The sequence below is a fragment of the Bison bison genome, unplaced genomic scaffold, assembly GCF_000754665.1.
Source record: "Bison bison bison isolate TAMUID 2011002044 unplaced genomic scaffold, Bison_UMD1.0 scf7180017864080, whole genome shotgun sequence".
NCBI classification, from domain to species: domain Eukaryota; kingdom Metazoa; phylum Chordata; class Mammalia; order Artiodactyla; family Bovidae; genus Bison; species Bison bison.
Genome location: NW_011494652.1, coordinates 4904173 through 4920608, shown reverse-complemented (window position 1 = coordinate 4920608; position 16436 = coordinate 4904173). Strand labels below are relative to the sequence as shown.

The 16436-nt window shown below is 57.0% G+C and overlaps 1 protein-coding gene across 2 annotated transcripts in view; it reads right to left on the bottom strand.

Moving 5' to 3' along the window:
- The window catches only part of SPTBN2 (spectrin, beta, non-erythrocytic 2), a 38839-nt gene that overhangs the window by 5243 nt on the left and 17160 nt on the right, over positions 1–16436 (bottom strand). For both annotated transcript variants that reach the window (XM_010837727.1, XM_010837728.1), the window contains 17 exons: positions 16232–16390; positions 15608–15910; positions 14307–14460; positions 13218–14088; positions 11017–11154; positions 9694–10450; positions 8914–9116; positions 8265–8355; positions 7877–8023; positions 5367–5630; positions 3737–3961; positions 3352–3441; positions 2587–2847; positions 2369–2499; positions 1909–2113; positions 974–1348; positions 5–102 (listed from right to left, as the gene is read on the bottom strand). In XM_010837727.1, the coding sequence (XP_010836029.1) occupies positions 5–102; positions 974–1348; positions 1909–2113; positions 2369–2499; positions 2587–2847; positions 3352–3441; positions 3737–3961; positions 5367–5630; positions 7877–8023; positions 8265–8355; positions 8914–9116; positions 9694–10450; positions 11017–11154; positions 13218–14088; positions 14307–14460; positions 15608–15910; positions 16232–16390 (4472 nt within the window). The remainder of the gene's footprint in view (positions 1–4; positions 103–973; positions 1349–1908; positions 2114–2368; positions 2500–2586; positions 2848–3351; positions 3442–3736; positions 3962–5366; positions 5631–7876; positions 8024–8264; positions 8356–8913; positions 9117–9693; positions 10451–11016; positions 11155–13217; positions 14089–14306; positions 14461–15607; positions 15911–16231; positions 16391–16436) is intronic.

Below are 16436 nucleotides of genomic sequence, written 5' to 3'. Positions count from 1 at the left end.
CCGGGCCTGGGCCCGGCCCTGCATGTGGCGGCCGATCTCCTCGGCCTTGTCGCCGGCGTAGGCCTTCTGGAGCCGGTGGCCGTCGTCCTGCACCTGCTGGACCTGCAGGGGCCCAGGTCAAAGTTAAGGCGAGCCAGGAGACTCCGAGGGGCTGCAGCCTCCCTCGGTCCTGGCCCCTGCTCTTCACCTCCTGCCCAGTTCACCAGCCGGGGAAGCAGGGGGAGAAGTGGGATGGGGGTGAGGGGGCCACTGGGAAAGATGGGGGCTGGTACTCAGAGTCAGCCCTGTCACACGCTGCCCTGTGGAGCCCTACTGGGGGGCCTGGGCTTAGCCTGGGGGTCAATGCTTTAAAAGGGCCACTAGCTGGCTGAGCTTTCAGAAGCCTGTCCAGCACGTGGAGGACCTCAGAGATTGCTAGAAGGAGATTTTCAGCCTGAAGAAGGGACTAGGGTGGGGGGGCCCTCCTGGGTTTAAATGACTGGAAGAAGGAACTATGCTTATTTTTCGTAGGGCTAATGTCTGAGTGGGAGCAATAGATGGATTTTCAAAGGGAAGAATCTTCTAGCTCCTGGAACCACTTGAAAATGTCATGGGGCCGGACTTCCCTGGTGGTTAAGAATCCACCTGGGTTCCACCCCTGGTCTGGGAAGGCCCCACATGCCGTGCTCTGCAACGAAGAGCAGCCCCCATTTGCCACAACTAGAGAAAGCCCACACGCAGCAACCAAGACCCAGTGCAGCCCAAAATAAAAATAAACTTAAAAAAAGAAAATGTCACGGGCCCTCAAAGAGCCTTGTCATTCTGGGTGTGGACACAGTGGCTAGATGTCCCCTGGCCAGAGATGGTTCCCTGGAAGCACTCTAAGTGCATGCTTATGTGGCCCTGCAGGGCATGCCCACCCTCCAGTGCCCCCGCTGCATTCCCCACTGAGTGTCCTCAGACACCGTCGCCCCCACCCACGCTTGGGTCAGACCTGGGCGCTGAGGGCCTGGATGTCGTGCTCGAAGGCACAGTGTCGGCGCTGCAGGGCCTCGGCGGCGTTGAGGTCCCGGCCGGTCCCATCGGGAAGCTGCTGCTGCTTGTGCTGCACGCGCGCCAGTGCTTGGCGCGCCCCGTGCAGGAAGCGCTGCAGCTCGTGTGCGGCCGCCAGCACCTGGCCCCGCGTGTCCAGCAGCTCCAGCAGGTCAGCCCAGGCCTCGTTGAGGCTGTCCTTCCACTCGGCCACCGTGGCCCGGGCGGCGTGGCCCCCAGCGATAAGCCCGTTGGCCAGTGCATTGGCACCATCCACGCGCTCCTGGCCGATGGTGCTCGTGTCCCTCGAGAACTCGCGGAATTTGTCCCGGAGCATCTGGTGGAGGAAGCCATTGCCCGGACAGTGCTGTGAGGCTGGAGAGTGTGGTACCTACCTCGGGGGCGGCGGGGGGGCAAGTCCTTTCACACTGAGAACCCATTTCTTGCCCTGGGCCACTTCAGCAGGGCCAAGTTGGTGAGCAAAAGCAACTGGTTCCCACTGACCCTGTCTTTGACACACCCCCAGCCTCCAGCCCCCAGTAAAGGGGTGCTTGGAACCTTTAGTCTTCCGACAAGGGTACCCTAAGTACGGTCTATATTTCTGCACCAGTGAGGGTCCAAACCCCCACCCCCAAACCACGGAGGGGAACCTCATGCCCCCTATACTGCTGAGTTCTGTTGGAAAAGAGTGACTGGTCACTCTTCTCTTGCCCACGTTTATGTGCAGTCCTGCCTCCTCCTCTCTGCACAATTCTTTCAACAAAACACCTCGAAATTCAACGAACAGCATCGGCAGCCCCTGGTCTTGCACCCCTGCCCCTTGGGGCTCCACCCAGGATGAGGTGCTAGCCCTCACCCCGGAAGCCCACGTGTGGCCGCCGTCCTCCCCGCACTCACGGTCACGTGCTCGTAGTCCTGGCCCAGCTCGTGAGAGGCGGCCACCACCTCACGCTCCTGGATCCACTGCTCCAGGTCGTCCAGCTCCCGGCGCAGCTGGCACAGCCGGAGGTGCTCCTGCAGACGCTCCCGCCGCTCGCCCGCCAGCTCCTTCAGGCCGGCGTACAGCTTGTCCACCTGGGCTTGGCGGATTGACAGCCGGGTGCTGCGGGGCATGGAGAGGACACACCGCTCTGACCCCCGGCCTAGGCCGCGGAGTCCTGGCCCTCTTGGCCCCCCAACGACTTGCCCCGTCCCGCTTCCCCAGCTTTCTAGATGGTTCTGTACACACACAGGTCAGAGGGCTTTGCAGTCTCCTGGCCTTCCTGAACCTGGCTGCCCCTCCCCCTCCCCCTACTCCACGTGGCTCTTCCGATCTGCAGCCCCCGGGACTGGCCCCCTTGCTGCCTGCTGGACTCACTTCTCTGGATGCTCGTGGTCAATCATGTCTTGGCTGCTGGCTGCCAGCTGGTGGATGGTCTGGGCATAGTCGGCCAGGGCTTGTTCCAATACCTGATGCTTCTTCACCTCCGCCTGGGCGCTCAGCTCGTCCTGAGGAAGGGGACAGGGGCAGCAGGGGGTAAGGGTCGGGGTGGGGGGTGGGGGGAGGCTCAGCCTGAGCTCTGTCCTGGCCCTCACCTTGGCCTTCTCCTGGCCCATCATGTGTAACTCCTGCTCGCCCATCCAGGCCTCAGCCTCTGCAGCATCGCGGTAGAACTGTTGAGCCCGCAGGGCCTCCTCCAGTCGCTTCCCTCGCAGCTCCAGCTCATGGCCCAGGCGCTTCCACATTTCCTGGAGCTCCGCCAGCTCAGGGCCTGCTGCTGCCACGCCCAGAGTGCGCTGCCGCTCCGTCAGGTCCGCAATCCGGGGCTCGTGGCCCTGGATCTCCTTCTGCAGGGTCTGTCCACAGCAACAGAGGAGACGCTGAAAGGCTTGCTGAGGGAACCCCCTCACCCTACACTTACTCCACACAAGCCCCCCTTCACACTTCTGCTTCTCGTCCTCCCTGAGTCCTCTTCACTTCCCCTCTTTTCTGGCCCAAGGATGTGACGAAGGTGCCCCTTCAATCCTCAGGATCTACTACTAGGGGAACCCACCCTCCTGAGGCGAGGAAAGGAGACCCACTGAAGTCTCGGATTATGCCCAGCATCAGGGGCAGCCAGGGAAACTCCAGGTCTCAAGAAAACAAACTTTTCGGACTTCCCTGGTGGTCCAGTGGCTAAGCCTCAGTGCTCCTAATGCAGGGCGCCTGGGTTCAATCCCTGGTCAGGGAACTACATCCTACATACTGCAACTAAGAGTTAAAAGATCCCTCGTGCTGCAACTAAGACCCCAGGGCAAACAAACATTCAAGTCTGGGGAGGCTCTTGGGACCCCTTCTTTTGCCTTTAAGCTCTGCCTCACCTGGTTCTTCTTCATGAGGAGCTGGACACTGGGCAGGTCCTTGCCGTGTTCCATGGAGCTAGCCATGGGTAGCCGCTCCGTCACCCACAACTGGATGAGAAAGAGGAGGGGTCCGTGGAGGTCCAGAGGGCAAAGTAAGAGCCAGGGGTTGGCTGGGAAGGGGTTCCCGGCGGAACGTTTTCCAGGGCTCTGGTTCTGGGGGCAAGGGGCCTAGAGGGTATCCCTGGGTGTTGCCAGAGGGTTGACTTCCAATGCCCAAGGGAAGAGACAACAGAGCCCTGCTGGCATCCACCCCCAGCACCCAGGAAGGAGACAGAAAGCCAAAGGCAGGGGGCCATTTACCCCGATGCAGACTCTAACCCTGTCCCAGGTCCCAGAGACTCACGATCTCATCCTCCACGTCCCGGTGGAACTGGTGCTGCTCGCGGGAGGCCTGCAGGCGCCGGCAGCGCTCCTCCATGGGCTGGCACAAGGCCCTGAACTTCTCCTCCACTGCCCTCGAGGTCCTCTCCACCTCCCCCGCACCCTGGTCTTCCTGGGCCAGTGCTTTTGCCTGCGCCTGGATCGCCTCCACCTCCTTCTCTCGCACAGCCATCTCCCTTTCCAGCATCTGCCAACCGGAAGAGGAAGCAGATGTTAGCACCGTGCTTCCACCTTCAAAGTCAGCAGAGACACTAGTCTATATCAAGCTGATCATGAATTCTTATCCATACAGCTTAACCCAGGGAGAGTATCTCTTCCTCGCCTACATCAATGGATCTCAAACTTCAATATATCTAAGAATCCAGGGGGTGTGCTATCTGTGCCAGTAATCAACTTATGGTCTCTTGGTCTTCTCCAATCCATCTCAGTTTCAAGTACACCTTTGCCCATTTTGAGTCTTGGAACCTGACCCTGTAAAAACTTTTCCTTGGTCCGCTGGTGCAATACTAGGACTTGTCCACAGAGGGCGCTGGAGGGACACCACTATGAAAAGGCGAGGCATGGGCTTCTATTTATGGTTCCAGCCTGTTTTTCTTCTAGCTCCTATAGGAGACGTGGTGGCTCTTACCCTACACCAAGTTTTGCTGGCATCCCAGTGCCATGCCGTCCAGCCTTGGCCTGCCAGCTTCAGACCTCTTTGGTTTGTGATACCCCAGCAAATTTCTATGCCATCCAGCAGGCCTGTGCCTTCTCTAACAAGGTCTGAAACTCAGCCTTGGGGTAGGGAGAGGGCATCTCAGTCCTTCCTGGGGACCCCCTCCCCAGTCCTAGGGACCTAACTCTTCCCTACATTTGCTATTCCTGTATTCATTAGAGCAGGGGTCAGCAAACCCTGTCCCTTGCCTGTTTTTGTAAATAAAGTTTTATTGGCACACACCACACTATTCTTTCTTACACATCACCTGTGGCTGCTTTTACCCTACAAGGACAGAGTTGAACAGTTACGACAGAGACTGTTGCTGTTGTTAAATCACTAAGTCATGTCTGACTCTTTGCAACCCCATGGACTGCAGCACGCCAGGCTTCCCTGTCCTTCACTATCTCCGGGGTTTGCTCAAGTTCATGTCCACTGAGTCGGTGATGCCATCTAACCATCTCATCCGACAGAGACTATATGACCCTTAAAACTCAAAATACTGGATTTGTTTGGATTTTTCCACAACATCTTAGAGAAAGCGGGATGAACTTTTTGGCCAACCCAATATCATTTGGCCATTTACAGAAAAGTTTTTTTCTGATCCTTGCTTTGGAGTACTTTTTACCCCATTGGGAGGTAACCGCCTTTTATTAATTAAGAGTTCTTTCCCCTAAAATTTCCTTGTTCAAGTTAGAATGTGCTGTCCATCTCCCAACTTTACTCTGACTGACACACATTCCTAGAGATTCCAACACTGGTGACCCATGGAAATTGCTTTGAGAGATGCCAGTTAAGAAGTCTGTGAGGCCTGGGCACGGCCTCGTGAATCTCAGAGCTGCTGACTCCCATCTCCTCATTTCCCGCTCACCAGCCCCACCAAAGGCCCGCGGCGTACCTGCTGCTTCTTGAGCAGGATGTTGACGCTGGTGAGGTCCTTGCCGTAGTCGTCCGAGTGCAGCTGGGCCTGCAAGCTCTCCAGCCAGCTCTCCAGGGCGGAGCAGCTCTGGGCAAACAGCTCAGCTCGGTTGGCATCAAAGAGGCTGCGGGCTTTGGCCTGGGTGGTGGTCTCCAGCTCGTCCCAGCGCCGGTGCAGGTCCTCCAGCTTCTCCCACACCAGAGCTTTCAGCTCAGGCTTTTCCAGAGTCAGCTCCCGCCCTTCCTGGGTGTGCGACAAGGAAGGGGTCAGTGTCAGAATTAGATGCCACTGGACTTCACGGGCCAGTAGCAGAACGAGATCCAAAGGACAGCAGAGACCTGAAGTGAGGGCAACCACACCAAGTTCTCGGGTGTTCTCCAAGCTTCCTGAACTTCCCTGCCCTCGCTGCTGAGTAAACCCTCCGGGCTTCTTCAAGGTCAGAACTTATCTTGGTTCAGAGGCCATTGCACTCTCTCCTTATTGTGAGTTCTGGTGTCTCGTGGTGCTTGTGGTGCCCAGGGGCACACTGCACACGGTCACACGTCACTGGCCATCATTTCACGTTTCTCAGCTCATCCCCCTTCACCGAGCGAGTCTCGCCTGGTTTCCCCACTCCCATCCTTTCTGCGTGGGGACTCTGGTTTCTGGGACGGTGAGGCCAGCATGGTGTGGTCCGCATGCCAGGTGGCCTGGATGTGCCAAGGAGTTACTGCCCCCTGAAGCGGCCCTCAACCAGCGACAGGAAATTGGTGGATGAATACTGGGCGTGCTTGCTTTGGCGGGGATAACTATGTCTGTTCCACACGGTCTCCCAGGTGTCCCATGACGACTGAGCGCCAGGTGCCCCCTGGGTCACCGGCATGGTAGTGGACCCTTCGCTGACCGCCTTCCCTTCTCCACCTCGTCTCCCCACCCCCTACTGGCTTCCCTGGATCACCTCCCATGGAAGCAGCTTGCGCTGGAAGCCCTGCTACTAGGTAAACAGAACCGAGACACTGCCTTCAGGCCGTTTTCCATATGCTGCCAGGATGAAGAGCGCCAGAGCCAAGCTCAGCTGGGTAACTTCACACACCCTCTTGTGCAGTCCTTACGTGGTGATCCGGGTTTTTCATGTCCCAGCCCACTTTCACCCCCATAGCCCCTTCACACATCCTGTGCTCCTGCCAAAAGGACTTGCATCCTTGCCCCCATACAGGTGCCCCATGTCCACACCCCTGGTTTCCGGTTTCTCTACCAAGAAACATCTTTCCCCCAACATCTCTGCCTGTACAAATTCTACCCATCCTTCATGAACTTCCCTGCAGGCTCCTGCTTCCAGGATTCCCACATCTCCTCTCTCCTTAGCTTACTGGGCTCTCTCTGATTACATTCCTCATGTTCTGCTTTGGGCTGAATTTGGCAGTTTATGTGCATGTCTCAGATCCTGGCTCCAGCGTCATCCCTTGAGGGTGGAGCACGCAGTGGAATCACCTTTGTTCCCCATTCAGCGGCGAACACCAGGCCTTGCACCAGGCCTAGCACCGAGTAAATATTTGCCGAACAAATGAAGAAACCAGATCCACACTGGTCTCCTCCTCTTCCCAACCGTCACGCCCTTGAGGGAAGGAAAGAGTCTTTTTATGTACCTTGCAGTACCTAGCAGAGCGCTGAGCACACAGGATGTTGTCCAGGAATACCCACTGAGTGGAAATTAAGTTTTACCTGTGCTCAGCTCTTGAAGAAGAGCTGGGTGTGGAGACCAAGTGCCAGGAAAGCAAGACTCTAAAGCACCGTTGACAAACTGCGGCCCAAGGGCCAAATCTGGCCTACCACTTGTCTTTATAAATAAAGTTTTATTGGAACTCAGCCGCGCTCATTCATCTATGTATTCTCTTTGGCTGCTTTGTGACACTGGCAGAGTCAAGTAGTTGCAGCAGAAACTGTGTGGCCCATACAACCTAAAATATTTACTTCCTGCCCCTTTTACAGAAGTTTGCTGACCCTGTTGAAGAGTATCATCCTCTTCTGGACCAAGAATAGATATCATGCTGACCCAAAGCTGCAGGCCGCATGTGTGCTAAGTTGCATAGTAGTGTCTGACTCGTTGTGATCCTATGGACCACAAGCCATCCATTGTCCATGGGATTCTCCAGGCAAGACTACTGGAGGGGGTTGCTGTGCCCTCCTCCAGGGGATCTTCCTGACCCAGGGACGGAACCTGTGTCTCTCACGTCTCTTGCATTGGCAGGCGATTCTTTACTACTAGTGCCACCTGGGAAGCCCAAGCTGCAGGCTGGCTCCCTGCTGATTTGTCCTTTTTCAAAGTTTTGGAGTCACTGGCCCACAGGCCTAAGACATTTGTCCTCTAGACCTTGGAGGTTTAGCTTCTAGGGCTCCATGATCTCTAAGCCTGATCCTGAAGCCGGGACCCTCCCCTGCACAGAGGCTGGGATGCTGACGGCAGGAGGCCCCGGACGCTCCCTTCTTGCTGCTGCCGTCCCCTCGCTCACCTTGTCCACCTTGTCCAGCCAGTCTTTGTTGGCGGCCAGCTCGGCCATGAACGCCTGGTGCTTCTGCCACTTGGTGTGCAGGTTGCGGGCCTCGTCATAGGACACGTCCTGCGCCGTCAGCATCTTCTCATCAATCCAGAGCTTCAGCTGGACAGGGTGGCGAGCGGGGATGGAGGAGGGCAGAGAGCATTTCAGAGGGAGGGTAGCGTGAGGCTAGAAGGGGCGAGGGTGCATCGGGGGAGCTGGGGGACGCCGGGAGAAGCCAGGCAGGGGTTCACTTGCTCAGCTGACACTGCAGGGGCCTTATTCTAGGCTCAGAGAGCGAGAGTGCTGTGGGAAAGGGGTGGCCAGGCAGTGTCAGAGGTGACGCGGGGGCAGGGAGCTTCACCTCGTGACAGTCTTGTAAGAAGTGCTGCTGCTCTCGGTTGTCCCGAAGACGGCCCAAAAGCTGCTGCACTGCTTCTTGATTCTTCTTGTGTCTGAAATGACAGGCCTTTGTGGAGCCCTTGAACTTGCTCTGAAAGGGTTACGACCCTCTAATTCAGCAGTCCCCAACCTTTTTTGGCACCAGGGATTGTTTTTGTGAAAGACAATTTTTTTTCCATGGGCCAGGGTGGGTGTGGGGGATGGTTTGGGAATGATTTAAACACGTTACATTTACTCTGCACTTTATTTCTATTATTATTGCATTGCTGCACCTCAGATCATCAGGCATCAGATCCTGGAGGTTGGGAACCCCTGTTCTATCTAACCTAGATGCTTTCGGTCCTCCTCCTATGGGGACAATACCTTCCAGGAGAACCACGTGACAACCCAGGAATCCTGAGGTCCAGTGTCTGGCTACTTTAGGGGCTTCATTTCACCCCAGTGTCAGGGAGGCAGAACTTCTCCACCCAGAAGCTCTGCAACCACTTGGTTCCTCCTTCTCTAGGTTTGGTCAGCTCCTGACCCCTGTCTGTGGATCTGAGTGCCGTGTTCATCCCGTTTTCACCTGGTTCCCTTTAGGGCCCCCCACCTGCCCACCGTCCTCATGGTACCTCCTCTCCACCGAGTCTGCCTTCTCCTGGATCTTCTCTGCATGGACGTTGCCTTCTGACACCAGCTGGCGTCCGGCTTCCAGAAGACCACGGATCCGCTCACCGTTCGCCTCCATGGTGCTCATGAAGTCTTCCAGTTTTTTAATGGTGGCATCAGCTGCCTGGAGGGTCCCTGGCATCTCCGTGTGAGACAAGACATATTCCTGTGGGAGGGGAGACACTGAGCTCACTGCCCAGCTTCCCAGAAGGAATCTTCGAAGGGCGGCCATCTGAGACATGGATGCTGCCCAGGGTGGGACAGGAGACTGGCTCAGAGACAGAGGGATGGTACTGACTATGTGGAAATCTCAGGTTAAAAGGGAGCTGGGCTGGAGTGCCTTCAATGCTCCAAATCCTGCCCCATCTTATTTATAGCTGCTGTTTACATTTCCTTAATAGTTATGACAAGCTAGGTTTTCTATTTCTTCTTATGTCAGTTTGGTCAAGTTACATTTACATCTCTCTTTTTTTTTTCATTCCTTTTTTTTTGGTGGGGGCCACACCTCATGGCATGTGGAACTTTCCTGACCAAAGATCAAACCTGTGCCCCTTGCAGCAAAAGTGCAGAGTCTTAACCACTGAGCTGCCAGGGAAGTCCCTCACCCTTTTGGCTGTGTTCCCCCTGCTCATCCTGTTTGCTCAGCTATTCCACCTGCTGCCATTTCTCTCCCCATCCATCAGTCCCTCACATTCCCCTGACCCACTTCTTCCTGGTTCGGACGCTGCCCCCCGGACTCTTACCTGACTGCTGAGTACGCCTTCGGCCTGGCGAGCATCCCGCAAGAAGCCCTGGAAACCGTGGGCCTGGGCCAGGCGGCCTTGCCGGCTCTCCCACATGCGGCCCAGCTCCTCCCAGCCAGTTCCCAGTGCTTCCAGTCGCTGCCGCAGGAAGAGGCACTGGGGATCAGCCTGGTCCCGGGTCACCTCCTCACCCACAGCCCGCAGCTGGCTGTACTCGCTCCGGGCCCGTTCCACCTCTCCCCGCAGGGCTGCGTGTTGGGCCAGGAGGGCCTCGGCTTCAGGCAGGGTGGCAGGTCCTTCTTCAGAGGCCACGGAGGTCTGCGTGCGGCCGAGCCAGGCCTGGAAGTCATCCAAGCTGCGCAGGAAGTCCTGCAGCCGCCGCGCCTCGCCCAGCGACTCCTCTCGCCGCCGCATGGTGGCCCTGAGGTCCTCCCAGCCGGCCTGCACCTCTCCAAGCCGGGCGTTGATGGCAGGGGCTTGGGCAGGGTGGCCAGCAGCCAGGGCATTTGCCTCTCGGGTCAGTTCGCCCACCCGGGCGGCAATGGCCTCCAGGTCCCGCTCAGTGCCAGCCAGCTTGCGCTGCAGCGCCAGCACGCCAGCCAGGTCATTACCCAGGCCCTGGGTGGACTCAATGACCTTGGTCTTTTCTCTCATCCAAGCCTGTGTCTCCGTGCACTCTAGGTGGTAGTTCTGGATGCTCAGGGCTGACGTCAGGGCCGCCTTCTTGCCGTCCGCCAGAGACCGAAACTGCTGCCACCTGAGGGCCGAGGGGGTGTCTGGAGTTGCTCAGCTTCCCTGCCCTTTCCAGGTATATTCTGCAGCCTCTTCCTGCTTCTCTCTCCCTTGATTTATGCTACCACCTGCTGTTTGCAGAGGCTGCTCCCCACTCGTCTGCCCTCAACTCCTTGTCTGCCCCCAGTCCAGGCCCAAGCCTCTTCAAACGACCTTTTTTTGGTGTTGCTGTTTAATCGCTGTCATGTCTGGCTCTTTGCGACGCTATGGACTGTATAGCCTGCCAGGCTCCCCAGCCCATGGGACTTCCCAGGCAAGAATACCAGAGTGGGTTGCCATTTCCTTCTCCAGGGGATCTTCCTGACCCAGGGATCGAACCTGCATCTCCTGCATTGGCAGGTGAATTCTTTACCACTGAGCTGCCAGGGAAGCCCCAGGCAACCTTTAACCCATTTCCATCTCTTTCATCACCAGCCCCCTTCCCCTGGACATATTCCAGATGGCTTTCTCTCCTCGTCTTTAGCCTCCATCTCATCCCTACCGACTCCCTTCCGGCTGCCATCCTGTCTGCTGCGTGCTTTCTCACCCCACCTGTGGTTGAGCTGCTTCTGGGTGTTGACAATGCTGTCCTTCCCTGGCGGGTTGGCCTTCAGCAACTGTTCTGCGATGTCATTCACGGCAGTAATTCGTGCAGCAAGTGCGTTCATTTCGGGCTCCAGGGTCTCAAACCTGATGGGTGGAAGAGCTGGAGGTGAGCGGCAGGAGGCAGCGGTGCACTGGGCCACCTCCCTTAGGTGCCCAAGAGAACTCCTCTCTGTCAACATGAGGTTTATGTATAGGGGCCTCTGCATCTCTTCCCTACATGGTTCACAGCATCTGTGGATCAAGGGGGAGCCCCCCACTCCCACTAATCAACTAGAAAAACTGTCACCTCTAGAGCTGCTCAAAAACGTGCTGAAAATTAAAGGTCAGGAACAGCTGGACAACAAGTCAAACTAATCCCTAGCAGCGGACCTCACCCTTCAGCACAAGCTCCCTTATTCCTCCTGGGACTTACCCCTTAGCTGCCTACGTGGGTCCCACCTTACTAATATGTGTTAAAAGATGAACTGATCATGGCATCCGGTCCCATCACTTCATGGGAAATAGATGGGGAAACAGTGGAAACAGTGTCAGACTTTATTTTTTGGGGGCTCCAAAATCACTGCAGATGGTGACTGTAGCCATGAAATTAAAAGACGCTTACTCCTTGGAAGAAAAGTTATGACCAACCTAGATAGCATATTCCAAAACAGAGACATTACTTTGCCAACAGAGGTCCATCTAGTCAAGGCTATGGTTTTTCCTGTGGTCATGTATGGATGTGAGAGTTGGACTGTGAAGAAAGATGAGCACCTAAGAATTGATGCTTTTGAACTGTGGTGTTGGAGAAGACTCTTGAGAGTCCCTTGGACTGCAAGGAGATCCAACCAGTCCATTCTGAAGATCAGCCCTGGGATTTCTTTGGAAGCAATGATGCTAAAGCTGAAATTCCAGTACTTTGGCCACCTCATGAGAAGAGTTGACTCATTGGAAAAGACCCTGATGCTGGGAGGGATTGGGGGCAGGAGGAGAAGGGGACGACAGAGGATGAGATGGCTGGATGGCATCACTGACTCGTTGGACGTGAGTCTGGGTGAACTCCTGGAGTTGGTGATGGACAGGGAGGCCTGGCGTGCTGCGATTCATGGGGTCGCAAAGAGTCGGACACGACTGAGCGACTGAACTGAACCGAACCGAGGACTAAAAAAATTTAAGTGATAAGTAAGTGAAGCATATCTTTCCCCAGAAACATTTCATATTTTCCTAGAGCAGATTCTGCAAATGGGTCAGACAGTAAATATTTTGGGGCTTTCCTGGTGGCTCAGATGGTAAGGAATCTGCCTGCAATGCAAGAGACCCAGTTTTGATCCCTGGGTCAGGAAGTAAATATTTTAGGTTTGGTGAACCATTTGATCTTTCTCACATGTATTCAGCCAGGCTGTTTTAATGCTAAGGCATCCTTAATGCATCCTTTAATGCTAAGGGATGATATGTAAATGAATGGGTATAGCCATGTTCTGATAAAGCTTTATTTATAAAAACAGGCTGAGGCTCAATTTGACACAGGGGTGGTACCTTCCTGACTCCTGTCATGGGATATCTTGAAAACAAGAAAAAAAAATCTTTCATTATATTTTAAAAACCACCAAAAAATCTGACTACAGTTTGAGTAGTAGATGATATCACGGAATTCCTAATTTTGTTTTATCTGATAATGGTATTGTGGGTGGTTTTATGAGAAAAACATGCTTTCTAAATTTTAAGATTTCTTATTCTGTAAATAAAGCTACTTTATGAGAGATTAATCTGTGTCTCTGTCTAAAAGGCTTATAACTTCAAAGGCTTAGCTATTTTAAGTCTGCACAGACAGTGATAAAACAATTTACTCATATCACAAACTTCTATGTTCCTGGAAAGTACAGGGGTGAAATGTTCCCATTGGGGATTTGCTTTTGAAAAGGAAAATCAGTCTAACAGAGCATGATGCTGATGATTATTGAAATCTGGCTGAGTCTGTTGAATAAGGTTTCTATTTCTGAGTATGTTTAACATTTTTCATTAAAACCAAAAACAGACGCCTGCTAAGACTCAAAGTAGGGTAGCAGGAGCAGGCGGGTTATGGCGGGACCTCACCCCACACGCTGGCCCCCAGCTCACAAGGCCAGTCTGGAGGCGGGGTGGGGGCGGGGGGCAGGGGGCAGGGCGCCTACCTCTGCTGCACGACCTCCAGGTCCTCCAGGCGCTCGGGCAGGGCGAGCCCGTTGAGCCACTGCTCCTTCTCCTCCACCCAGAGCCCGCAGGCCCCGGCCTCGCTGAGCATGGTGTAGAGCGCCAGGGCGGCCTCCAGGGCGCGGGCACGCTCGCCCGCCCGGGCCCGCAGCTCCTCGTAGTGCCGCTGCAGGGCGGGCACGCGGCCCTGCACCTCGGGCGCGCGGCTCAGCGCGAGCGGCAGGGCGGCCGCCTGCTCCCTCAGTGCGTCCAGCGTGGGCCGGTGGCCCCGGATCTCTTCCTCCAGGGCCCGGTGCTGCCGGGCCAGGGCCTGCGTGGAGAACTCGTCGTGCCCCAGCTCAGGGCTGGACACCAGGCGTAGCGCATCCACCAGCCAGGCCTCCATGTCGTTGGCGTCCGCCTGGAACTGGTAGAGGCTGGCGGCCTGGGCGAGCCGCTGGGCCCGCTCCTCCGCCAGGGCTTCCAGCCGCTCCCACTGGGCTTGGAGCTCGGCGGTGCGGGCGGCTGCCTGGCCGGCCCCAGGGTGGCCCTCAGCCACTAACTGCTGGCCCTGCTCCAGGGTGAGCTTCAGGGGCCCCAGGCGGCCGCTCATCTCGCCCCGCAGGGCGGTGTGCTTGTTGAGCAGGCGGAGGACGCCGGTCAGGTCCCGGCCGGTTTCTGCCGAGGCCAGGAGGTGCTGCTGTTCCCGCACCCAGGCCTCGGCCTCGCCCACCTCCCAGAGGAAGCGCCAGAGCCGCCGGGACTCTTCCAGCCGGGCCCTGCGAGCCGCTGCCAGTTCGCACAGCGACTCATAGCTCTTCTCCAGGGCAGCCACCCGCTCCGACACCAGCTGGGGGTCACAGGGTCTGTACTCTGCAAAGGTCACACCAGAGGGCCAAGAGCTGTGGCCCAGCCCTCCGCCTCTTGTGTGTGCCCCCCAGTTCTAACCCCCTCACCCCACACCTCTCACTCTGCCACCCACCAACCACCCATCGCCTTTCCTGTCCCCAGGTTCTTCCCGTCTTGCTGCTGTGGCTCTTACTGTCCTCCTTCCAGCCCCTCCCTTTCCCAGTCCCTTCCCCCGCTGTCACCTTTCCCGGGGTCGCAGAAGCGCAGCGCAGAGGCGCTGACCGCCCGCACCCTCTCGGCCTGCACAGCGATGTCGGCTTCCACCAGCTCGTGCAGCTGCAGCAGGTCCTCCACTCCCGTCAGGTGTTTGCCCAGGTCTTGGGACTGCAGCCGGCCCTGTGGGGCACGCCGGGCATGTCGATGCCCGTCTGAGAGCTGCACAGTTCCCTCTGAGCTGAGGCTCTTGCCCCACCCCGCGCACGCACACACACACACACACACACACACCCCTCGCCCTGTCTTCCAAGGATCAACCACACAACCTGACTCTTTGGGCAGCTCCACTTGATCGCACCCACGTGAGCAAGCCTGCTTCCGTCCGTCCGTCGGCCTTCACTCACACACATAGGGACCCCTGAGCTCTGTCCTGGCACCCTGGCCTCTGCACTCAACTCCCCTCCTGCAGAACGACTTTCTTACTAAATCCTGCTCCAGGAATCTCTGCGCTGACTCATTTTCTCAGCCCCAGAATTATCCCCGCCCTCCTATGGTCGCGGCTCCATCCCCAGCCCCCCAGAGAACGTCATTGTCTCTCCTGGCCTATCCGGGTCCCCATCTCTCGCCTGGATCACTGCAACAGCCTCGGACTGGTCTCTCAGCTCCCACTCTGGCTGCCCACAGCCCTTCTTCAAATAGCAGCCAAAGTGACATTTTTAAAAAATGTGAAAATGCAGAATCATGTCTCTCCCCCTTTTCAAAACCTTCTAAGCACCTTCAGTGCTCCACGTTACTCTGAGTAACACCCAAACTCCTTGACCAGGCCTGTGTGCCTTAAGTGAGCTGGCTACTTCCTCTCTGACCTTATCCCCTGTGCCCCACCCCCCCGGCGCCTGTTCTTACTGTCCCCGCGGGCCTCCCTTCTCATTGGAACGTGCCACACATGAGCAGGCCCAGGGCCTTTCTGTTCCTTTGGCCTGGAACATTCTTTCCTCAGAGCTCCACTCTGCTCTCAGCATAAAAGGCATTTTTCAGGGAGGCCGTCCTGGACCACTCCATCACATGGCCTGTTGCTGTTTCCTCATAGGTTTCACACCCAGCTGCTATATTGTTTATGGACAGGCCAAGGGTTTTATCATCAGTCTCCTCCCCCTGGAACGTGAGCCCCACGAGGACAGGGAGCAGTCTGCTTATCTGAACCGAGGACAGGGCCCCAAACTGGTGTACACTCTGCAAAGACCTGGCTGAGCAGCTGAGGGAACCTGCTCATCGCCACCCCCCAGCACGGTCCCGACCATCTCGGCCCGACCGCAGCATCTGCGGGTACCTTCATCTCTTCCATCCAGTCCATGAGGTAGAGCAGGTCCTGGAACACCTTCTGCAGCTCCAGGTTGAGGAGGAGCCGCTCCCGCCGGGCGGCCACCATCTGCCGCAGGAAGTCCCAGAGCCGTGATACATTGTGCTGCCGCGCGGCGATGCGCTTGATGTCGTGGTAGCGCTCAGCGGCCAGCTCTGCGGCCACGGCGTCCACCGCCTGCACCCGGCCGCTGTAGGCCACGATGTCCGTCTCGATGGCTTCGTGCTTCCGCACCGCTGCCTCCACGGCGGCCAGCTCCAGGCCGAAGTTGTCCTGGGGCGGGGCAGGGAGGGAGGTCTGGGGGCTGGGGGCCACCGCTCTGCTCACCCCCTGCCCGCCCTAGAGCACTTCTGCTGCAAGACACCAGCTCCAGGGGGTGGTTCTAGGCGTCCCATCTGTCCCACCCCATCCTGGCTCATCAGCCCTATTCCCGTTCAAGCCTCCAGTTCCCGGGTTCTTGGTCTGCTCATCTGAGCCATGGAGTTCTTGTTTCATTAGCTCCCCACGCGGCAGGGCTCCTTATCCACCTCTGTCTCTCTAACTCCCCGTGTCTCCAGACCTGCCTGGGTGGGCCAGGAGCCCCCTGCGTCCTACCTGGGACACCAAGCGCTGGTTCTCACTGAGCCAGGTCTCCCGCATGGCAGCCTTGCGGTCGAAGCGGGCGGCCAGCTGCTCCAGCTTCTCCTGGCGGATGAGCTCTGTGCGCAGGGCTAGCTCGCGCTCGTGCTCGGCTTTCTCGAGCCGCTCCCAGGCCTGCAAGGTGGAGACCGTGGAGACCAGGTTAGCGCCCAGGAACCAG